This window comes from Gobius niger, assembly GCF_951799975.1.
Source record: "Gobius niger genome assembly, chromosome: 20".
Taxonomy (NCBI): Eukaryota; Metazoa; Chordata; class Actinopteri; order Gobiiformes; family Gobiidae; genus Gobius; species Gobius niger.
Genome location: NC_136871.1, coordinates 3799963 through 3825556, shown reverse-complemented (window position 1 = coordinate 3825556; position 25594 = coordinate 3799963). Strand labels below are relative to the sequence as shown.

Below are 25594 nucleotides of genomic sequence, written 5' to 3'. Positions count from 1 at the left end.
AATCAGAATAGGTTTTATTGCTGGGTTGCAGGTTCTAGAATATGATGATGTCACAGGACCCAACGGAGGGCAGGAGCCAGATGTTCCTATTAACAGCATTACACTTTCACAAGTCATAGCTCAAAAGAAAATTTGTGAATTACAAAAATGATCATTAATATCAGTCACTGGGTTCATGATCTCTCTGTACAAGACCAAAAATTTCCTCAAAAACAAAATAATTTTTCCTCTATATAATAGTATTGGCCTTTAGAACGCTGTGATGTCACCTGCAACCCAGCAATTGCCATTGTTATGAACACGTTCACAGCTATGAATTTTACAAGGGCGGCCGTTACATGGAGCCCTTTTTTGCTGAAATTAGAAATCACAAACTAAAGCAAACACATACATACACAAATATACACAGTTGATATTAAACATTTCGTGTGAAAAACACGCTGGAGATTATTCTTTGGTCAGAGATTGAACAATGGCGTCCAAGAGGATTGATGAAGAACAGGCAGGAGTCTGGATGTCTTATGCAGGAGAAGTTTATTTACCATCGGTGCGGGACCCGGAGACATGAACTCGAAACGTAGCGCTTGTTTTACCATTCAAGTCTGTCTCTGCTCCACCGTTATCTGCTGAGGTACAGCTGGTAAATACATAGAACTCACTGTGGTGCCCAAGTATTTTAATGTGAACAATAACTCCAGTATTTTAACTTTTAAAATCTCCATTAGTTTACGATAGATACAGACGGCATCTCGTCATAGAAGGGGACGTGGCTTCGCCGAGGGGGAAAATAGAATCTTTAGGGAAACACAATTTTCCCTCTTTTTTGCCATTTTCTGGTGGAATATGAACTTATTTATCACATAAATAAAGTCAAGTGTAAATCGGGCCCACGTGGATATTTTCTCACAGCAGATTGTGCAGCAAGAAGTGAAATAACGGCAGTTGTAGCAAGCTCTAGCTAACCGTTAGCATTAGCCCGATGCTAACATGTAGCATGAAGTTAGCATTCTCCGTTATTCATGTATTTATGGGCTGTTGAACCACTTTGCTCCTCTCCATGTCTTTGTATCTTTATTTAGTAGAAACTATATTCATAATTTAGCATTTGTTACAGTAGTTTTTGAATAATTAGAGAAAGTTTAGATTTTTCTCAAAGTTGTTTTCCCCCTTAACTGTTTTCAAAAATGACCATATATGGGCGATTCCAGAGAAGCCGTCTGTATCTTTTGCTGCTTAGCACATTCCCGAACTTTATTGATAAGAAATAGTATCAGGCCCCCAATAATTATAATTTACAATAATTTAAGTAATTTCTTTTTATTTTACTGCTAAAATTACATATACATAAATACTGTTTTTTGCAAATACATTTATTTTTTCTTTCAAAATCAATTATTTCCCCCGGACCCCACTTTGGGAACTACTGCCTTAAACAAAAGAGCTAACAGTACAAAAATGTGGCCATTCTGTAAAACATTTTGGACTCTATCTATATTTCTATGCTAAGAATAGTTGCAAAGAATGGTAAATCTCATATTTGGCTGCCTTTTGTCAACATCTCCATGGAGACGAGCTGGAGACTCCCTGTAAGTCTACTTTTTCTTCTCCACGTGGTCTGTAATACTGTAGTTAGCCGCAGTATCCAGCAGAGGGCGCTGTGGAGACCGCATTTATGGGAAAAACAATCGAAGAAGAACCGGAGCCCACGAGGGGGAGGAGTGAGCGGGGCAAGCGGCGCCCGTGATTGGCCGACGCTCTTCGGTTTTCGCGCCAAAGCGCTGCATTGTGGGTAGTGTAGGCGGAAGTGCACGCAGTGTTGTTGTTATACCGCTGGCGTGAGGGGGTCCCGTGTGTTTTGGCCGCTCGGTTCGCCTCTTTTCGGGGGTTTTTATCACATCGGGGGGATTTCAAAGTTGATGAAAGTCGGCGGAGGCGACGGGGCACGGATGCGGGGAGAGGAGTCGTCGGATTCGGACTGCGGGAGGATGGAGGAGAGCTCGGCCCGGAGCAGTTTGGAGGCGCTCTGTCAAGAGTTAAACCTGGACGAACAGACGGCGACCGAGGCCATGGAGAACTTCTCGACCATCTGGAATACGTACACGCTGGAGGTACGGACATACAAACACCGCACCCGCTCTCATTTCTGCACGTGTTAGGGAAATAAATCAGATTTTTAAGAGCAAATGCAAGATCCGAGAGAGGGACGTCCCAACATCATCAGCTGCTTGTTCAGAGATTCCCTTTCACACACACAACAAAACGATGGGCTTGAGTCTGGACCTTTATGAAGCTTCTTAGAGTTATAAAATATGTAGAAGTACCAGCTTTTCAGATGTGTTTCCATCTGAACTCCTTTCTCTGAACATTTTGGACGTTTTGTTAACGTGTAGTTTTATGCGCACGTGACACGCGAGTCGGGGTTGTCAAAACAAGCGACGTCCAGATTCAACTCGCCAAACATATTATAAACCGGATAACTGGATTTGCAAAGGCATCAGAACTTTGTTGACCTTTATATTTGTTCTATATTAGAATTACGCCAGACTTTAATGGATAGTAAGTTAAAGGCACACTGCGTAACATTTTGGACTATACTGTTGCCATCAGTACAAAACATTTTTATAACGATCAGCTCGACACAGAAAATGCTATTTCTGCAGTGGGTGATCAAAGAATGGATTTGGATGAGGACCAGACCTGTGTAAATCTCAAATCCTGCTGACTTTAGTCACATCTCCATGGAAACGAGCGGGAGACGTACCCACTCCCGGTAAAGTTATGTCATGTGTTAGGAGAGCTGAGCCGCTCACAGCAAAATCACATGTTTGTTTGAGATATTTTTCAATGCTGAAAATATCTGTCATAAAATAGAAGCTTGTATTTAAATTTTATTTTTTGGGTAAAATTCTACGCGGTGCGGCTTTAACAAAGGTTATGATTTTTAGTGTCCAAGTAGGGCTGTGCAGTTAAGCGAAATTCGATTACGATTTCGATTACAACAGTAAACAATTACAAAATTAGCATAATCGCAAAAAATCGATTACAATTTATTTATTTATTTATTTTTTTGCAAAGCAGACTTGCGTTATTTCATGGCGCTGGGATTATTTTCCCTTCGCTTTTCATGTGCCACGGCTCATGCTTTTGTCTGACATAAAAACAAACAGCGCTGTGTGATGATGTCATCAGGCCGCGCTGCTCAGTTTACTTGCGCAGGTGTGAAACAGGGACCTCTCTTTAATCAAGGCGTACTTGAAATCATTTGTACTTTTATGACGGTCCAGAAAACATAAAATATCATCATAGTGTTTTGTTTAATAAATAAATAAAATAAAGATAGACTATTTTTTAAAGCAGTACTAAGTAACGTGTTTACTTTAATAAATTATTTTCGTAGTCCCTGTGGGGGTAATACAAGTGTTTATGGGATGATTGGAGGGTCTTTCATCTCCCCCTGGTGTCTCTGGCCAGAAAACCATGTTTGCAACTTCACTGCCACCGGTGCGGAGTCACCAATACACACTAATGGTGTCACGAAGAAGAAGCTAACATGCTAACGGGCAAAGCTAACTGCGGGCTAACGTCACTTTAAACAGTATTTACAGCCAGGTTTGAGTGAAAAAAAAATATTTCCATTGTATAATTGGATGCACAGTAACCCTGTCAGCGTAGTATTTACTCTCCAAGACAATTAATACGTTAAAAAATCGTAACTTGCTACTACACCTGCAGTTGCGCTTATGGCCTCTAGGGGGAAGAGTTACTTAGTACTGCTTTAAAGGCAACAAATAATCGTTTGAATAATCATGATTTCAATTATGACAAAAATAATTGTGATTATTATTTTTTCAATAATCGAGCAGCCCTATGTCCAAGTGGTAACATAATATACTCAGCAATCTGTTGGGTGAAAAACACGTTCTTATTTATTAGGGGTGTAACGGTTCACGGGGATGTATTGAACCGTTCGGTTCGGCCTGTTCGGTTCGGTCCACTTGCGTACCGTTTCGGTGTATTATTTTCATTAAATAATGTAAATTTATTATTAGCGTCATATTAAGCGCCGCGGAACAAAGTTCCTACGCGAGTTTCCGCACGGACGCTGTTGAGTGACGTACATTGAAGCTGCATGAGTAGCCGAGAGAAACTACAGTCGTTGAAGGCGCTGGCTTTAAGTATTTGATTAAAAGTCTTGAGCCTCGCTACAATATCCCATCACGTCCGCACTTCAGCCAAAAAGTTATGCCAGCGCTCAGAGCCGTTTCTTCCTATACACAAACTACGCAAGGTGCGTAGTGTTGCTTCACTGATTAATCAACGCGTTGTTACGGGGACAGGCTCTTCCAGCTTCCTCCGCCTACTTCGCCACATATAACACCAAAACGGAGTAGTCTGCAAGTGAATGAGCAGGAGAGACTGACCACCTTCCCCCTGTCTCTTCCAAAGCGCGAGTGCTTCTCCGCTCGTGTCCCGCTCGGCCGTCTGTCTCCCGGTGCTTCGCCTCATGCGCGGCTCCTCCACGGTTGCATCATGTCACCTGTGTCCCGGGCGCAGCTCTCATGTTTTCTCTGCGCAGACTCTGGGCTGCAGCTCTGGGCCTCACTCTCATTTAAACCCTCTTCTTACTGTGTCTGGTGAGTCTAGAGTATCAGGACAGTAGTTTGGCGAGTAGACGAGAGTAAAAAGCCGTTCACTGTGGCCTTTTTGTTGAGTTGAATCCACATGGTTCTCATGAGTTACAGTAACTCTCATTATAAGAGTGCAATTTATTTAAAATATCACCCAAATGGGTCACTTTTATTTATTTTATGCAAGAATTCTATTGTGTATTGGCAGCTTTTCAAAAGAAAAATTTTGTTAGTTCTTATTTATTTGTACCGAAAATTAACCGAACCGAACCCTCCAAAACCGTGAACCGAACCGAATACAATTTTAGCGTACCGTTACACCCCTATTATTTATGTAGATAAGGTGCACTTTAACCTCTAATCAGGGACTATTCCAGCCATTATTGTGCTAATTATTCAGTTACACTTCAGTCCGACACCATGAGTGACAGAAACATGACTCTAAATACGACCCGCTCTTTGTTTTCTGTAAAAAGGCTGAGGCCTCATTGCACCTCAGTCTATCAGAGACCGACAGGTGAAGAAGGAAGTCATGGAGATTCTGCTTCAGACCGAACTTTCATACTTCTGCTGGATGTAAGAATCACTACTGAGACTTCAGAGTTCATACAGTGAAAGGAAATGGAAAGATGCTATATAAGAGTAATTCACTTTCTAAAATAGGGCTGAAACAACTAATTGATTAATCGACAACTAATCGATTACTAAAATAGTTGTCAATGTCAACTATTTCAGTAATCGATTAATCGTTTTCTAGCAAACACAGACTAAAATAGAGCAAAAAAGACATGACAATTATGTATTTTGGCTGAAAACCTACTTTGTTTTTAAAGGTAGGGTCTGCAGTGTTTTGTACATTGTAAATTTCATAAATATCTGTCTTTGTCTCGTCCAATCAGAAAGCAGAATTAGCACAAAGAGCCTCCTACAAACGTTTACTTTAAGTTTACTCCATCCACGTGTCCTTAAGCGGCGCCACTTTAGCTTATGTGATAAAAAAGTTGAAAAAAATACAATTTCCATGCAGTTTTTACAGCCAAGCGATTAATCGAGTAATCGTAAAAATAATCGGTAGAATAATCGATTGCCAAAATAATCGTCAGTTGCAGCCCTATTCTAAAATAGTTTTTCTTATTGCTCAGATTAATTACCATGAAAAACGTGCATCTGCTTTAGAGTCACGCGTGTCTCAGTTCCTGGGTCGTGGTGCAGCAGGACTGATGAACCTTTTTATGCCTCAATGATTTAAAAAAAGAAAAAAATCTCATAATTTATTTTTCCTATATTTAATTTGTTGCTTGATATTTTAGATTCAGAATTCCACCCCACAGCACACGTATAAAGTTCTCCAGGACTTCCTTCTACACCAGTCGGTCTGTGACTGAAGAGCAATGAGCTCAGCCTCGTTACTGAAAACAAAGAGCTCTTGTATTTAGTGTCATGTTACTGTCACTCATGGCGTCTGGGACATTGTTGGCAAAAAAACATGACCCCAACAATGCCAGCTGTGGTCCTGAACAGGTTAACCAGATGTATTTTCTCTAGGGCTGCAACTACCGATTATTTTGGTAATCGATTAATGGACCGATTATTTTTACGATTAATCGATTAATCGCTTGGCTGTGAAAGGTGCGTGGAAATAGTATTTTTTTTCAACTTTTTTATCACATAAGCTAAAGTGACGCCACTTGAGGACACGTGGATGGAGTAAACTTAAAGTAAACGTTTGTAGGAGGCTCTTTGTGCTAATTCTGCTTCTGATTGGACGAGACAAAGACAGATATTTATGAAATTTAAGATGTACAAAACACTACAGACCCTAACTTTAAAAACAAAGTAGGTTTTCATCCAAAATACATAATTGTCATGTCTTTTTTTGCTCAATTTTAGTCTGTGTTTACTAGAAAACGATTAATCGATTACTGGAATAGTTGACAACTATTTCAGTAATCGATTAGTTGTCGATTAATCGATTAGTTGTTTCAGCCCTAATTTTCTCCTGGTCAGATTACAGCCTATAGGCCATTTGAAAGCCAAGTCCTACAAAACTTATCTAAATTGATATTTTCCCTTGCTTTTTTAACCCTTTTTTTCCATCGCTTTTTTGTTGGGTTTTCATCACCTTTTTGTCATTTTTTTTCTTGCTTTTTGGCACTTTTTTCCTCACATTTTTGGCACTTTTCTGTTGCTCATTTTTGCTTTCTTGTTGCGTTTTTGTCACACATTTTTGTCACTGTGTCATCGCTTTTTCGTCACGTTTTTGCTCCTCTTTTGTTACATTTTCACCCATGTTTTCCATCCACCTTTTTCAAGAAGTTTTTAGATTCGGGTGAAGCCAAACTGGAGAAAATGTGCTCAGTTTAGGAGGGGGTTAAACAGTTAAACTGATACAAACACAAACCTTTTTCATAAGCAAAATATTTATTTATATTTATATTGGATGTTTTTTGTGATTAGATCGATAGATAAATGACAAAAACATGAAGTGTGTTTCATTGATAGACACATTTTCATTCATCTTTCTGTACATAAGACACTGTTTTAATGCTATTGTCCGTTTAGTTGTTGAAATGTTCAGTTTTCATCCTCTCCGAACACGGCCTGACACGTCCTCACTTGTTTCTGTGAGTCAGACGTCGTCAACACGAACAATTGCGTCACAGATAAGAACAGACCGACCCGCACTTAATAACATTGTAGTTTTGTCAAGAGACGTCTCCGTTTCCTGCTCTTTCAAAGTAGAAAAGAGTGCATCGAATTTTGATCTTTTAAATTAACCTTGTGTCAGAATATAAGGGTGAATCATCGCGACCGTGTAGTTTGTCAACTTCTGTAACTTCTATAAATAGATCTTTTCTGTCAAAAACTGCAGGAACACGTTTCACTGTTGCTTCGGACATTGTTTCTCAAACGCTTCTCACAAAGTATCACCTTGTAAAATGCTTTAGGAAATTTATCTATGCCCTGGATAATATAAGCATGGTCCCCACTAAGAACATTTATGAACATGTACAAATAATTATAAGAAAGTCTAAACTTTGATGTATTGAGGCTAAATTATATTAATGTTGACTAATTGATGCCACTGAATTATGTTTAAAAAAAAAAAGACAGGAAATCTCAGAATAAGTGCGTATTAACTTACCGTAAATTCTCTAATACTGGCCTGTATTCCATTAGCGGCCGGGTCTCTAACAGAGGCCGGGTTCGCGGCTGGCGGAGGCAAATTAAAGCCGGTCTCTAAAACAGGCCGGGGCTTTTATTAGAAACTATAGCATAGAAATATTCCCATGTTTGGAATTTGTCTCATACTGGTGTAAATGAAAACTCACGTGCAGGAAGTAACAAACGGGAACCCGGGCCGAGGGGGGACGCTGCGGAGGAGCTGATCCGAGCGTAACTTTGACACACATTTAGCCACTTTTCAAACCTCCTGTGACGATATTTGGAAACGGGGGGAGAGTTGTGTGACCCTCCAGGGTTTTAATAAAGTCACCATCGCGTCTTCAAAGCACGTCCAGCTGCTCCGTGTGCAGGTCAGTCCCACGCCTCAAAATAACTCCTCCCATCAGCGCGAGCGTCTCGTCTTCTCTCGGGTCAGTCTCATGATCGATCACAAACACAAACGCTCCGTCTAAACTCGCCTTTTACACAAGATAACAACAAATAATCCGGTCCGCGGTAAAAACGAAACAGAAACCTGCAGTGACACTGATGTCAAAGCTCCGCTAACAGCAACGAAACACTTCCTGTTGTCCCGACAAAATAAAAGGCGTCAATGTTCCAGCCGCTGGGAGAGGGTTTGAAATGTTCATTAATAAATGAACCTAATATTTTAGGTGCAAATGGACACAAATCTCGTTTTTCTTCATTTTCCTGGTCGTCCGTTTTGCTCAAATAGAAATAAAGGCCTGTCTCTAACTGTGGCCTGGTTCCAATAAAGGCCTGGTCCGAGATGCCCTTGAGTAAATAAAGGCCCGGGCCTATATTAGAGCATTTACGGTAGTACTTTTTGTGACAGCCCGACCATTCACTTTCTTGGTGGATTTAACAGCTCCAAGATGCAGCTACAACATGCGATCGTTTCAGGCATGATTTCAAGTTGCATTTGATGATCAACACAGCCCTAGAATCCACCCTGTTGCAAACGTTACTGTATTTTTATATCACAGAAAGGGCAGCCATCTCCGAAAGCAAGAAGCTGAGGGAAAAGTGTAGAAAAGATACAGACCATTCTCGTACCAGTTCTCAGAATATTTGTTGTCTTTCCAGGGGGAGGTGGTCCACTGGCTGGCCTGCTCTCTGTACGCTGCCTGCAGGAAAGGCTCCGTTCCCACCGTCGGTAAAGGCCTGATGGAGGGAAACTGCGTGTCTCTGACCAGGATCCTGCGCTCCTCCAAACTCAGGTGCGTCTCTATTCAGACAACAAGAAGAGAGCTTTATCACAACAACAACATCCCGATCAAACAAGCCGATTGATAAAAAGCCTCCATTGTAAAGCCTCTCCTCCCTCCCTCTTTCTCTTCAGCCTGATCCAGTTTTTCTCGAAGATGAAGAAGTGGGCGGACATGTCGAACCTCTCCCAGGACTTCCGGCTGAGGATGGACCGCCTGGAGAGGAACTTTGAGGTCTCCACCGTGATCTTCAGGAAGTTCGAGCCCATTTTTATGGACATGTTTCAGAACCCGCAGGGAGCCGAGCCGCCGCGGCAGCCACGCAGCAGGAAGCACCGGTGAGGCACTGACGGAGGGGGCGCAGTGTGGAGCAGATTAGGCTAAAAACTGGTCAAATTGTATGAAATTGAACAATAGAGATAAAACATCAGGGTGGATTAACCCCTTAACTCCCACCTGAACCAAGCACATTTTCTCTAGTTTGGCTTTACCCCAGTCCAAAAGCTTCTGGAAAAAAGATGAGAAAATTGCAACAGAACTGAGATGAAAACAATGATGTAGATGTGACAAAAAAGTGATGAAAAAATGACAAAAAATGTATTTAAAAAAATGACAAAAAATGTATTTTAAAAAAGACAAAAAATGTGGGGGGAAATGTGACAAAAAAAGTGACGAAAAATTTATGAAAAAGTGGCAAAAATGTCAAAAAATTGAGAAGAAATGACCAAAAAATGACAAAAATGTGATTAAAAAATGGACCAAAAAATTACGAAAAAATGACAAAAATGTGCTAAAAAAAATTGACAAAAATGTGACAAAAATGACAAAAATATGATAAAAATGTGACAAAAAAAATTACAAAAAAATTGACGAAAAAATGTATTTAAAAAAAGACAAAAAAAATGTGACAAATGAGAAAAAAAAGACATAAAATGTATTTAAAAATGTTTTTTGCGCTGGAAGGAGCTCAGTCAGGGCTTTAATATGAGCCTCACACATCAGTACGTGTTTCCAGTGACATCACGCATAGTTCTGACGGCCATTTTGAATATCGAAGTAGCATTATGCAGTACTATAACATGTAACAATATCTATACTCAGGATGAAAAGGAAAGACAACTGATTGACAGTGGCATTTTTATGTACTTGTAATCATTGCTCAAGATAACAGTTAAACACTGCCGCACGTTTATGTGAAGAAAACAGCAAATATGGCACAGATGTAGCAGCTCAGTCTGTCGAGCTACAGCAGGATTTACTCAAGATCTGCTTCACTCCTCAGACTAAATTAACACATCAAAGAGAAACGGAAAACCTTTCTCTGTGATTTTTACAGTTTAGAGTCTCAGTCTGAGTCAGTGTTTAAGCTTCTCAAGACGTTAGCATGCTACCGGTTAGCAACTGTCAACCAACTGTCAATGGTTCACATCAATGAACACTGAGAAAATACAACAGTAACAGCTCAGCTCTGACCTCTGTCACATGTTGTAGCTGGGGGTTTGGAGTGTGGTTCAGGTCTTTCTCTTGGAGAGGTCAGAGCTGAGCTGTTGAAGCTAAATGCTAACCGGTAGCATGCTAGCAGCTTGAGCAGCTTAAACACTGACTCACTGGTTTCTTCACATAAACGTGCGTCTCTGGGGCCCTGTTTTAACTTTTTTCTTCTTACGCAATGATTATGAGTAAATAAGAATACCACAGTCAGTCAGTTTTGTCAGTCTTTTATTTACATCCTGCTTAGAGATATTGTTACTTGTTGTAGAACTGCATTATTCTACTTCGGTATTCAAAATGGCTGCCATAACAACAAAAGTCACATGACTGAAAGGCATGTATAAAGTTGACATGAGTTGCTCTTTTATTTCTAATTCAGCACCTTCTATGTTTCCAGACGGCTGCCCTGTCACATCAGCGATGTGTTCAAGTTCTGCTGGACGTTGTTTGTTTACACCAAAGGTATGAAACATTATACAGTCCTTCACGTCTGAATGTTTGTCTCTTCTTTTCCCTTTTAATTCTCTTTGGTTATTCCTGAAATATTTATCCCCCCTAATTGGTGTTTTGTTTTTGGCGTTTGTAGGTAATTTCCGCATGATCGGCGATGACCTGGTGAACTCCTATCACCTGCTGCTCTGCTGCTTGGACCTGATCTTTGGCAACGTCCTGGTTTGTTCCAACAGGAAGGAGCTCATCAACCCCACGTTCAAAGGTCAGCGAGTTAAGTTGTATGTGCAAAATAAATAATAGCAACATGTCTAAAAGTGTCCTTTAAAGGAACAGGCCACCGTTTTTACATACTGAGATATGTTCTTACCTTAGCTTTGACGAGTTCTTTAGGACCTGTCTGATCTTCACCCGTGCCTTCAGTCACGTAAACACAGCGCAGACGGCGTTAGCATTTAGCCTCTGCCTCTCTCCTCTATAGCTCCAAAACAGGTCAAGATAGAAGCTACCAAGCTCTTCCACGTTTTCCCTATTTAAATATGGTTACGTGACGTGTTCCACTACAAAGTATAATTACACAAAATTAAACAATGTGGATTTTCTAAGCGGATAAAAGGGGGAACTATATTGTAAGGCGTAATAATACCAGGAGTAATTTGGCATCCGCACAATAAAGTGAAGATTACTGCGCGGATTTCGAACTACTCCTGGTATTAATACGCCTTACAATATAGTTCCCCCTTTTATCCACTTAGAAAATCCACATTGTTTAATTTAGTGTAATTATACTTTGTAGTGGAACACTTCACGTAACCATATTTAAATAGGGAAAACGTGGAAGAGCTTGGTAGCTTCTATCTTGACCAGTTTTGGAGCTATAGAGGAGAGAGGGAGAGGCTAAATGCTAACGCCGTCTGCGCTGTGTTTACGTGACTGAAGGCACGGGGGAAGATCAGACAGGTCCTAAAGAACTCGTCTAAGCTAAGGTAAGAACATATCTCAGTATGTAAAAACGCTGGCCTATTCCTTTAACTAGTCACGGTAGAGAGAAAAAAACAGAACAAAATGTAATATAATATAAACTGGCAGGAACTATAACTAAACCTCATATTGTGGCTGTTTTCCCAGGTCTCCCGCCCCAGTACAGACTAGACGGGCCCATCCTGGACGAGCCGCCTCCCTGTGTTCTGGACAGACTGTGTGAGCTTCATGACGGGCTGGTGGTGGAGGCCAAAGGCATCAAGCAGCACTACTTCAAACCCTACGTCCAGAAGCTCTTCCAGAAAGGGGTAGGTACAGGACAATGCGTGAAAATATTTGTAGAATGTTGTCTGAGAGTGACTTGTGCTTCTTCGCCCCGGCCGCCTCTTTATTGTAAAACTAATAATCAGGATTATTTCTGGTATAAATGAAATTAGAGTCATTGAAACCATTTTTTTTTTTCTTTTTTTTTTTCTTAAAGCATTAAAAGTAGTTAAATTAAGACCTTGAATGCCTTTAAAGCATTCTGTTGGCTTCAAGCTGGCATTAAATCTGAGCTTCTTGGACAATAATGACTATTTTCCTGCATACGTTTGTCAGAAATACAAGAGAAACTGCACAGACTCAAACTCTTTTCTCTCAATAATGTATTTTCTGCCATTAGTGGTTGTAAAAATAACCATAAATCGAATGTTTCTATTTGTGACCACTTGGGTGCACTGTGTACTACGAATTAAACCATCCTTGACTTTGTTTTTTTATTAATTCTTTCAGATTCTGAGAGGAAACGAGGACTATTTGACCGACCTGTTGGACCCTCATTTCTTTATCGATAACAAGTAAGACACACATTATAACTACATTATTTCTGGACACGCTTTCTCGTTTCTGGATAAGATGAAGGCACGAGGGGGATGTGGATAAACTGGAATTGTCTTTGTCTTTCAGTAAAGCCTTAAACCGGGAGTACGAGGAGTACGTCCTGACGGTGGGGGACTTCGATGAGCGAGTGTTTCTCGGGGCGGACGCTGACGAGGAGATCGGGACGCCCAGAAAAGTGGTGCATGAATCCGTCCACGCAGCGTCGCACAATCAACTTCAACAACACGTGGGAAAGGTACTTCACTCAGACTTGTTTTAAAGGAATAGGCCACCGGTTTTCCATACTGAGATATGTTCTTACCTTAGCTTTGACGAGTTCTTTAGGACCTGTCTGATCTTCACCCGTGCCTTCAGTCATGTAAACACAGCACAGACGGCGTTAGCATTTAGCCTCTCCCTCTCTCCTCTATAGCTCCAAAACAGGTCAAGATAGAAGCTACCAAGCTCTTCCACGTTTTCCCCATTTAAATATGGTTACGTGAAGTGTTCCACTACAAAGTATAATTACACAAAATTAAACAATGTGGATTTTTTAAGCGGATTAAAGGGGGAACTATATTGTAAGGCGTAATAATACCAGGAGTAGTTCGAAATCCGCGCAGTAAAGTGAAGATTACTGCGCGGATTTCACAAAGTCAGTAATGTTTGTAACGCCTCTCCTCTGCACCACAGTCCGGCTCTCTGGCGCCCTCTACGCCTCTCACGGGACGAGCTTATCTGAAAGAGAAGGAGCTGCTGGTCACGCCCGTGTCGTCCGCCACTCAGAGCGTCAGCCGGCTGCAGAGTATGGTGGCCCGTTTGAGGACGTCTCCCAGTGAAAACCTCGTGCAGATATTCAAGTTGGTTCATATTGTTGTGTTTTCTTATTAGACAGAAGATTTTAAAGGATCTATATCATGCTATTTTAGCCATTCCAAAGTTAAGTATAGGCATGTATATGATATATTGTACCTCTACCATTATGAAGAACTCATTTTTGTGATAAATATAAGTGTTTTCTGGAGGTATTTTTCAAACCCGGAAGACACAACGCTTCGATTCAGTTAACTCCGCCCCCTCTCTCCGCACATACAACTTTACCGTAATATAAATAAACAGCAAGAAGTGAAGTTACTTCACGATGCAGTTATACGGAGTTGACATCTGCAACACAGCTTCATAAATGGCTAGCACACACAAGCTAATATGCTAACACACAAGCTAACGCGCGCTTTGATAAACTCACCGCTCTGGTCCATCGCTGTTTACATGATGGGACTCGCGTTGGCTTTAAAAGTTAATCCACTTTGATTCTGGCGAAGTTTCACCAAACATCCATCAGTGACAGTCACAGAAAAACAATATTTTGGTGAGAGTTGTCGAATCCCGGAGAAAAATCTTGACGTCTGTTCAGACGCTCAGGGGATGCGTTTGTTTTGGCCCCAGCTGACCTGGAAGCACCTCGGGCACATCCTTTTTTTTTTCTTTATTTCTTTCTTACCAGAGAAATAATGAAAAAGCTGTTTTACAAATTAAAATCAGGCCATAAGCATAGAATTAAAACATTACATTAGACGCCGAGCACTTCCGTTCCGCTGTTACGACACAACTGAACAGGTCAGTCGTTCACCAGGAGAGGGCGGAGCAGTTTTTGGATAGGGTTAGCAGCTGGGAGCAGGATTCAGGAGGATTGCTGAGAATTGCGTGCATGAGGCCAAAAACCACTCTGGGGGTGTTTTTAATAAGGAAATGGCATAACAACATGGCTAAAAGCTCCAAAAAGTCGATTTTGCAGGATATAGGACCTTTAATGGTCGTAAGTAGCAAACCAATTTTGTGCCCGGTTTCTAGTCGTTCATGTCGTCTTGTGGTTGTAGGTCCTGCACCAGAGACCCCACAGACTCCATTTTGTCTCGAGTCAAAAGTTTGGGACAAACTTTCAAAGAGCATTACACCAACGACTCCGAGGACACTCCGGGATCACACATAGGTACCGCCCACACACACGGGGCAATGTTTCTAAACCTAAAACCTGTGGAATGTTTATCTATAAAACTGTTCTTTTCAGACTTTGCAGAAAATCGACTGAAACTGGCCGAGATCCTTTACTACAAGATCCTGGAAAACGTCATGGTTCAGGAGTCGAAGCGGCTGCAGGGGAAAGACATGAGTGTAAACGTTTTATTAAGCTTTTTTATTTAGGCCAAAGATGGTACTTTCTTCTGCAAGTTCCATTCTGCTCAATTTCAACCTTGAAAAGTAACATTTTATTGTAAGAAAGCACTGAATGAAAGGTTTGGGGAACAGGAAAACCTCTCCTAGATGCGCCCAGTTGAAGTTTTCACTGCATTGACCATTGATCTGCGGACCTTCTCATTGTATAAGACGAGCAAAAAACATGCTCATCTCTGTCTAAAGAGTTGCTGGATCGATAAAATTACAGCAGATTTTTGGATACGTCAGGTTTCGGGCAGTTTACCCAAAGCTCAGAGCCTCTTGAAAAAAGTGTCAGAAGAGCAACAAAAATTAGACCAAAAAGCGCTGAAAATGCAACAATAAAGAGCAACAGAAAAGTGACATAAAGGCGACAAAAAACATGACCAAAAAGTGATGAAGAACAGCAACAAAAAAAAACAAGAAAAAAGCAATGGAGAAAAAAGGTTACAAAAAAGTGACGACAACGTGAGGAAAAAGATCCATTTTGATGAGTTTTGTAGGTCTTAGCTTCTTTCAAATGAGGCCGTACCCTGGCCTATTGGCTGTGCACCTTGTGGATTTGGGTCAAGCTGAACTATAGAAAATGCACTCGGTTAAGGCGGGAGTTAAGAGGTTGAAACGTGCACACACTGTGAAATGAATCCTTATTTTAAAACATTAAACCATACACTGTAGAAAATCAACGGACTAATGCTGCGTCCACACCAAACGCGGCCGGCGCCTCCAAAGCGTCAGGTTTACATTTAAAATACATGGAGGACGCGCCTCCGGGAGGCGTCAAGATGTCCCGCAGCGCCTCACGCGCCTCCGGTGCGGCGCGTTTTGGTAAGCTTTTGACGCGCCTCCAGGGCGTCGAGCGCGGCCGACGCTCGAGTTGGGAAATGTTGAACTCTGGCAAAATTCGCGAGCGTCGACCAATCAGGAGCTTTCTCCCCATAGTGACGTACGTTGTAGTTGAGCCACCGGGGCAGATTCTACGCCGGCCCCACAGATGTAAACAAGTCACAAGTCACGAACGTTTAGCTTCATTGTGAACCGGAGCTACAGCAGCTCTGGGACTTTAACAAAGACACATCAGTGTTTCTTTATCTAAACACCAGGATTAAAAGCGGCGACAAGAAAACTTATTTCAGTGGCTGAATCTGCGCTGGGAATGTGTTTGGGCCTCGAGGATGCCTGTTGTAGCATTAGCACCGGAGAAAGCTAATGCTAAGCTAAACCTCCGGTCCTCACGTGAAAACAAGAAATATGCACAAATAAAGTCAATAAAGAACATTGATCACACACTGAGCTGGGCTGGCTGATGTTGTAGTTTATTACTCACATCATCTACAATTAGCTCCGGGAGAAAACCATAGCTTGTTAGCTCAGTTAGCTGGCATTGAGCTACGATTTTCTCCCATGAAAACAAGTATTAAGCACTAATAACGTCAATGAATCCGTAACGACCTAGAGCAGCTTTATGACGATCACACACTGAGCCGCCTTCACACATTTGTGGTTTATTGCAGACTTTCAATCAACAATGAGATCTAGCAGGTTTATTTCAGGCAACAGCTACTTCCAAGATGGCTACGAACAGACTCTGAGCTGACGCGGGACAAGCGTCTGACTTTAGTAAGCGCAAGCGTCCAACGACGGGCTTGAGGCGCGTTTTTAACGCCCAAAACGCGTTTGGTGTGGACGCAGCATAAGTGTGGGTGGCTTCCCCATTGTTAGCATGAAGCTTGTTCATGCTAGCAATTTGGTTGGGTTTTTGGAGCCAGTTCCTACATTCAGAATAGGGCGAAAATATGATGTACAGTGTAGTACACTTAGAGTGACAATGACTTAGAGGGGCAAACGAGTTTTCAATGTAATATCCATTACAGTAAGGGACGTCTGGTGCCTGCCCCCATTTCCTGTTTGGCTTCTCGCACCTTATAAAGTGATGCTGCATGTTTTTTACGGCCTCTGCACTAAACCCTCAAATATACTTGAAAATTGCAGTTAGATAGTTGTTCCATAATTGTGCAGCCCTATTACTTTAACATCCATGACGATAAAACATCTAACGTTGTGTATTTTGCAGGTTTTGCTGGAGCAGGACATCTTCCACTGCTCGCTGATGGCCTGCTGTCTGGAGGTGGTGCTGTTCGCCTACAGTTCGCCCAGGATCTTCCCCTGGATCATCGACATCTTCAAACTACCGCCCTTCTACTTCTTCAAGGTCATTAAAAATACTCCTGTAAATAGTAAGATGGTGATGGTTGTGTTTACCTTTATCCCCATACGAGTACAAGGATGAAAACAGAGACCACCAACAACTTCTTTTAAGGCTGTCGTGCTGCTGTTTTAGTCTTATCTTCTTTTTGCAGGTGATCGAGGTGTTCATCCGCGCTGAGGAGGGCCTGTCCCGGGACATGGTGAAGCACTTGAACTCCATCGAGGAGCAGGTCCTGGAGAGTCGCGCCTGGAGCTCAGACTCCGCCCTGTGGACCGCGCTACAAGCTGCAGGCAACAAGGTCCCCACCGTGGAGGAGGTACGGGGCAGATCCTCAAACCAAAGGGAAAAAAAATCACAAGAGGCAAAGCTTTTTCTGTATACATATCTGTTGTGTTCTCTCAGGTGAACTTCTCCTCCAGCCTGGACAATGGCTCCGCCGCCTCCTCGGGGTCCACAGCCTCAAACCCAACACCGCAACAAACGCACCTCCCCATGATGGCTCTGTCCCCCATCATCCACCCACGGATCAGAGAGTTCAGGACCACCATCGGCAGCACCATCAAAAGTAAGAGCCAGTAAACGTCATTATAAAGCATTAAATTGGATTCCAAGTGGCATTAAAGTATTTTCACTACTTAAGGCGAGACACTGCAGGTGAATAGGGAAAAAAAATAAATGTAGAGATGTCAATTTGAAACTTTTGCTGAACATCACAGATATAAATATGACAAAAAAATGTATTGCACTTTTTCTGTCATTTTATGTTTTCACATAAAAATAAGGCATTTTGAGCATTAAAATGGCCAAAATTGCCTATATTTTGGGCAACGAAATGAAAATAATGAATTGAGCCAGATTAGATTTTATGGTTTTATTTTATTGACATATTAGTAACTAAGATTTTTTCAGAGGGGATTTTGGATATTTTGTTTAGTTTTTCAATAAACTAATCATCAGTGAAAAAATCTGTAAAAACTCAAATTCCGCCTGGTTTTTGGTTTCAAAGTTGAATAAATCAGGCTAGGAATTAGATATTAAAAAATCCCTCTGAAAAAACCTTCAAAATATCGTCAGGTCTCAGCCTGTAAAGTGTGGAGTCTGTGGGAGCTTCTATAAGGGCTCAGGCTCTGCCCGAGTGCGGCTTCTCTCATTCAGAGAAAACCAGCCCTGAAGTTTTGTAGCGAGTGCGCATGCTCGGCCCGTTCTTCGACTCTTCCGCTCCAGCGTCTCGTAGGAGGAAAAACACCATATTTGGGTGAAAGCGTCATCACGGGGCCCCTTAGCAGGACACGTGGATGTAAAATCTGTCAATATTTATGAATGAAAACCCGCGGGAAAGACGGCCTTTCTACGCGGCGCAGCAGCTACTTCCGGGTCGCCCCCACCTCGCAGACAAAACATCATAAAATAAACATCATGCGGGGGAGTTTTGTTATTTTTATATCTGACATGAAAACTAAGATGTAAAGGGAGGAAAATAGATACAAATCTCCACTTCGACCACTGTGAAAAATCAATACTTTCACCTAAAGTGTCTCGCCTTAAAATACCCAAACTATGGTGTTCTCATTCTACACTGCGTCTTCTGACTTGTTTCTCCAGCCGTCCCCGCCTCCCCGCTCACCGTGCACGACAGATACAGCTCTCCCGCCGCAGGAAGTGCCAAACGCCGTCTCTTCGGCGATGATCCTCCGTCGTCGGGGGCGAAGGCCAACGGGAGCGTGATGCCGTCTCCCGCTAAGAGGCTAACGTTCGGAACCACCAGTACGCTCAAGATCGCCACCCCGAGCTCACCGGGAACCATGGTCCTGCAAGGTAAGACCGGACCCGAGTGAGGCCGAGAGCTAGACCTGGTTTGTTTTTTATTAGAGCAAGAATAATAAAATAACAATACAGATACACTATGAAATACTCTAAGAATAGAATAGAAGAATAAAAACCCTATTTTGGGGTCCTCAGCTTTGATATTTTGCGTTTTATAATTTGAAAATGTATTAAATGGTAACGATGAAATGCAGGCGAATAGAGCTGCTGAAAATCTTGACTGGGGCTCCTTCTGCTGGCAACTATAGGAATAATTTTCTCTGCGGTCTGTGCTTCACGGAGCTCCAGTGGGCGGGGCCTCAGTCCCCTGCGGCTTTACTGCTCAAAGGCAGGACATCAATGTGCGATCTTTTTACTTCATTCAGTCAGAGCTAATTTTGGCACTATTTGCTGTCGATGGCGCTCCTTACGTTTCCCTCGCCTGATCTGCTCCATGCCTGCTTTAGTATACCGTAAATGCTCTAATATAGGCCGGGGCCTTTATTTACTCTAGGGCATCTAGGACCAGGCCTTTATTGGAACCAGGCCACAATTAGAGACAGGCCTTTATTTCTATTTGAGCAAAACGGACGACCAGGAAAATGAAGAAAAACGAGATTTGTGTCCATTTGCACCTAAAATATTAGGTTCATTAATGAACATTTCAAACCCTCTCCCAGCGGCTGGAACATTGACGCCTTTTATTTTGTCGGGACAACAGGAAGTGTTTCGTTGCTGTTAGCGGAGCTTTGACATCAATGTCACTGCAGGTTTCTGTTTCGTTTTTACCGGACCGGATTATTTGTTGTTATCTTGTGTAAAGGCGAGTTTAGACGGAGCGTTTGTGTTTGTGATCGATCATGAGACTGACCCGAGAGAAGACGAGACGCTCGCGCTGATGGGAGGAGTTATTTTGAGGCGTGGGACTGACCTGCACACGGAGCAGCTGGACGTGCTTTGAAGACGCGATGGAGACTTTATTAAAACCCTGGAGGGTCACACAACTCTCCCCCTGTTTCCAAATATCGTCACAGGAGGTTTGAAAAGTGGCTAAATCTGTGTCAAAGTTACGCTCGGATCAGCTCCTCCGCAGCGTCCCCCTCGGCCCGGGTTCAGTTTGTTACTTCCTGCACGTGAGTTTTCATTTACACCAGTATGAGACAAATTCCTAACATGGGTAATATTTCTACTGCTATAGTTTCTAATAAAAGCCCCGGCCTGTTTTAGAGACCGGCTTTAATGTGCCTCCGCCAGCCGCGAACCCGGCCTCTGTTAAGAGACCTTGCCGCTAATGGAATACAGGCCAGTATTAGAGCATTTACGGTATGTTCAAAAGCAGGACTTTGTAAAGAATGAGAAAATGTACAACATATAAAATGTATTCTGGCTGGCTCAGAGCTACTTTCTCCACATGAACGCAGTTAAATGGGAAATGGGGGAAATACAGCACATTTATTTATCTAGCTCTAATGATTTACATCACTATATGGACAAGGAAACCTCCGTTGTTTAGCGCCTCGCCGCTAAAGGCAGCTCAGTGAGACGCTCTGAGCAGACGACCCGCTTCAAGACACGATACATGACTCACAGAATGAAGCAGTTTTCGAGTCACGTGACCAGGTGTTACTGAAAAAGGCAACGACGCAGTGTTTCACAGCAATCTGCTTCAGGAAGAGCAATAGAAGCTCCGGAGCGCTGAGTTTTTTTGGACATCACTACTGAAAACGTTCCCACGACGCAGCATTTAAGAACCACTGCTTTAGATGATGGATGATGTTCTGTAGGTACCAGGAAAAGTAACTTCATCGTAAACCAAGCACCGTTGAAGTATCAGAATAAATAAAAGCTCCACAGCCCTAGTTTTTATGCACCATTTTTTAATCTCTTGTTGTTGTTTCGATCGTCTTCAGGCGTGAACTCAGACCGGACCATCACGCTGATCCCAGTGCAGCAGGTGAACCCCACAAACACCGTCACCGCCCACTTCCTGCTCACGGCCTCCCCGAGCCGGATCACCCTCGCCCCCGCCCCCGCCTCCTCCGACGCCCAGACGGGGAGTGGCCGGCCGCGGCGCACCGGCTCTCTGGCTCTGTTCTTCAGGAAGGTAAAGGAAGATCGACTTTTTGAGCTTTTAACCCTGTTCAAATGTTACATCCTCATCGAAAACATACGGGAGTTTGGGACAGAAGTTAAGAGCTCGTTGTTTGCGTTCCTCGCTCGTGCAGGTGTACCACTTGGCCAGCGTGCGCCTGCGGGACCTGAGCGTGAAGCTGGACATCTCCTCGGAGCTCAGGGGGAAGGTCTGGACTTGTTTCGAACACGTCCTGGTCCACTGCACGGAGCTGATGAAGGACAGACACTTGGACCAGCTGCTCCTCTGCAGCATCTACATCATCTCCAAAGTAAGAACAGAGTCCTTTAATGACATAAGCGACGTCATAACATTCTGAAGAACCCATTGTTTAAAATTGAGGTGGAGCAACTGACAACTGGAGGAATCCACATGAAACAAATACTGTATCAAAGTTCATCGTCTCCTCTATCATCACATATGTCCAATTATTTTCTCTGAAAGGCGTCCGAAAGATGTGGCAATATTCGAAAACAGGAGCATGATGTTGGCCAATAGAAAAGACTTTCAGATATACAAATAATGTGGCGGTTTTGTGAATCCAATCACTGTCAGATACTGATGAGAAAAAACATTTGTTCATTTTCATTTTGGAGATTTCTTGCAAAAACTGTATTTCTCCCATAGAGTTGTATAGAGCTCCACAGTCCCGCCTCCTCTCCGGTCCGGAAGTAAAACGCCCCTTGCTTTGAGACCGTATTGATTTGGAATAAAGTCTTTAACTCCGTAACTACGTCAGCTCGGGCTAAATCCAGCTCTGTGGTTCTAAAGCGACCGCAAAGTCAGACGCAGATGAAAAAAGCATGAATGAGATCCATCTAGTTTAACTGCGAGCCTTCGTCCTAGAACTACATTACCCAGGATGCTCGGGAGTCCCATGATCTACTACGAGGCTTTTGATTGGTGGAGCGTCACGTTCCCACACGTATTTATTTATTGTAATGTAGACGACATATTATAAACAATGTATTCAAACATAATGCAGGCAGAGAGTTGACGTTTTATCCAGATCTAACACTGAGAGTAAGAAAAACGTCAGATGGATCGAGTATAAGAAGCTGAATAAGCTAAATAACGATGCACATACATGCGTGTCCTTGGCTTGATATGAGTGAATATTTTCAGAAAATAAATACCAGTACCAGATATTCGAAATATACAAGTTAGTGTAATGGACAATAGGAGAAAGTTGCAGAATAAGTTTGAGCTATTGTTGGTGCGGCTCCGACTCAGCTCAGGCTTCTTGTGTGGCTCCTTATGAGAATGAATTGCCCACCCCAGGTCTATGTAATATCTGGCAAATTAATCCAAAGTTTTTATTTATTTTTGATGGTGTATTTTGAAAGCCAATGAATGTCTGAGGTTGTACTTGTACAGGAAAATGTGTGACAATAAAGTTGCTTTGAAAGCTCCCATATTCACAATTTACTCTCGTATATTGTTGTTTGTACTTATATTTCTTGTATTGGATAGGTAACCAAAGAGGCAAACACCTTCCAGGACATCATGAAGTGTTACCGAAGCCAACCTCAGGCCAACAGCCACGTAAGCACCAAACCTTCAGCTGTTTAATCTGAGTTTTTGGTCTGATTCTAAAGTTGTGATGTTGTACGGCGGGTTGTGCAGGTTTACAGGAGCGTTTTGATTCGCCGAACGACTCGAGAGCAGGTGACTGATGAAAACATGGAGGTGGACCCGACCTCTGGAGGAGAATGTAAGACACTCCACATAATACTCATCCATCTATCACTAATATGATCATGTCTTTCTATATTGTTTTAAATAGATGATAGTTTAAAGGTTTAAGATTTATCATGAATATTCATTATTGAAAGTCATTAAAAAGCATTACATTGGAGTCAAACTGGCATTAAATCTGTTTTTCACCAAAAATGTGACCTAAAACATAATTCAGCTGCAGTTTTGGCTGATATTGACCACATTTATTGCTCAAAGGTTTCCCATTTTGTCTAATTCTTTTTCTTCAGCATTCTGGACATTAAAATGTGGTATTTGGGCATTAAAACTGTACACCGATTATCTTTTTGACGACCTAATGTCAGATCTTGCAAACATTGGATAAATAACACCCACAAGCACTAGAAGAGACTGCCATTACCGCTGTTGCCTCTGAGTGTTTCCAAATAATGGCTCTATGTGTTTGTGTTTGTGTTTTTTATCTGCAGCCACAGAGAAGAGCAGTCAGGGCTCGGAGAACGGCCCGGCGGAGGAGGAGCGCGCGGACCTCATCCAGTTTTACAACGCCGTGTTTGTGCTGAAGCTGAAGAGCTTTGCGCTGCGATACGCCACTCACGACAACAACAAGGTAAAGCTCAAGTCCATATTTTAACTGAATCATTTTAGTGACCGGACATAGAACTGGATGAAAGCAAAGACTTAGCCAGGATTAAGATTAAGCCATCACATTTTCTTAAGAAAGTATGTTTGTGAGAGTTGTGCACATATTGGCCGATATTTGGTTATTTTCCAATGCCACTAAACTCAGTCAGGGCTTTAAAGGATCTGTATCATGCTATTTTAGCCACTCCAAAGTAAAGTATAGGCATTTAAATGATATATTGTACCACTACCACTATGGGGCACTAATTTTTGTGATAAAAAAATCCCCCCCTCTTTCCGCTCATGCAACTTTACCGTAGTAGAAATATAAATACCACAGCAAAAAGTGAAATTACTTCAGGATGCAGTTATACGGAGTTGACATCTGCTACACAGCTTCATAAATGGCTAACACACACAAGCTAACACACGTTTTAATTGACTCTGTCCTGGCCGCTCCATCGGGTGTTTTTATTGTGGGAATCGCGTTGGTTATAAAAGTTAATCCACTTTGATTCTGGCGAAGGTTCATCAAGAGACGGTCACAGAAAAGCACTATTTTGGCTGATAGTCGCTGAATCCCAAAGAGAAATTCCAACTTCTGGCGAGTGTCCTCTTCTTTAGGGAGGTTGAATAAGTGTAACGTGGATGACTCTGCGTTGTGTTAGTTAGTAACGGCCAGGAGACGGGGTTGTTTTAAAAGGGTTCTTTAGTGATCTGTGCAACAGACAAAACGGCTGGTCAGCCTTGAACCTGGGACACCAACACTCGTAGCAGCTAGTGGGGGGGGGGTACACGTTATAAACCGTTAGTGGTCCTTCAACAAGTCATTAAATAAAAATGTAGAAATTATATAACAAAAAATTGTCCTTAATAATGCGACTATCATACGGCGATCATACAAACGATAATTAAACGTAAAAATAAAACTTAAACAGACACCCCAACAATCGTGACCTTACCTCGGCTGCGCATTGACAGAATGGCGCCGGGCTCACGTCGTCCCCAACATTTATAGAATTTGACGCCACTAGAGGGCGCTGGCCCACGATTAACACCAGTATCAAGTGGAATACCGTACTTTTAAAGTTACATAAAGTCCTGTAGCGCTTTTCTCTGTGGCATTATCAGGTAAGAAAAAAGAACAGGTGTCCAGAGTAGGTTAGAAAGAGCTCCTTCTTCACAGCTTTCGGAGCAAACATGACGTCTGTTCAGACGCCCAGGGGGGGTGTTTGTTTTGTCCGCAGGGGCAGCACGGACCTGGAAGTGCCTCGGGCTGTTTTACAAATTGAAACCAGGCCATAAGCATAGAATTAAGACAGCTGATTTTTCCGAACTTCAAGAGCTGTTTATTTAAATCACAGATCTTTTACAGTGCCGATCTTTTCACAGAAGCAATGCTGTTTTGACCCACCATAGAACTATTATTATCTATTCAACGACACGGCGATCTCCCTAACAGACAAGATATATAAATAAATATCAGTGGTGCGCACCAGCATCGGCTTGAGAAAAATCCATATCGATCAACCTCGAAAAAATGTCCCCTCATTCCCCTGTTTGACTGAATGTTCACAAAGCAGAAACTCTGATTTAACACATTTTCCCGCCTCTTGCTCCGTTTCAGTCGGGCGCCCTGCCGCTCTCCCCGTTCCCCTCGGTCCGGGCCCAGCCGCTGTCTCCACGGAGAGTGTCCCAAAGACACTCGCTGTACGTCTCCCCTCACAAGAACTCCCCCAGCTGCCTGTCCCCCAACTCCTACACCTACCGCATCAACAGCAGCCCCTCCAAGGTAAACGCTCGCCAATCCTCGCTTTAGCAAACCGTGAGGCGTGAAAACTGAACGCTGAGGTAGTGGGAAACATTGTCCTGACGAAACCCGCCCTCTGCCCACCAGGAGCTGTCCGACATCAACCGCATGCTCCGCCAGGGCTGCGTGAGCCGGAAGCGGGCCTTCGACGTGGACGGCGAGATCATGATGTCGTCCACGTGCGACTCCCCCAGTAAGAGGGCGTGTCCGGAGAACGGCAGCAGCCCCGACGTCCTGCTGAAGCGGCTCCAGGACGTGGTGTCGGAGAGGCAGAGTCACTGA

General features: G+C 42.7%; 1 protein-coding gene across 1 annotated transcript; it reads left to right on the top strand.

Annotated features, from left to right (window-relative positions):
* Positions 1–1851: 1851 nt before the first annotated feature.
* Positions 1852–25594, top strand: rbl1 (retinoblastoma-like 1 (p107); the record flags this gene model as incomplete). The annotated part of the gene is made up of 22 exons (XM_079579230.1): positions 1852–2108; positions 8901–9034; positions 9157–9360; positions 10911–10975; positions 11100–11228; positions 12092–12252; positions 12719–12783; positions 12893–13052; positions 13499–13665; positions 14683–14795; positions 14874–14977; positions 17094–17231; positions 17380–17544; positions 17631–17793; positions 18831–19043; positions 20942–21135; positions 21257–21433; positions 22636–22707; positions 22789–22876; positions 23349–23488; positions 25130–25294; positions 25400–25594. The coding sequence occupies exons 1-22, from the start codon at positions 1917–1919 to the stop codon at positions 25592–25594; spliced, it is 3204 nt and encodes a 1067-aa protein (XP_079435356.1). The 5' UTR covers positions 1852–1916.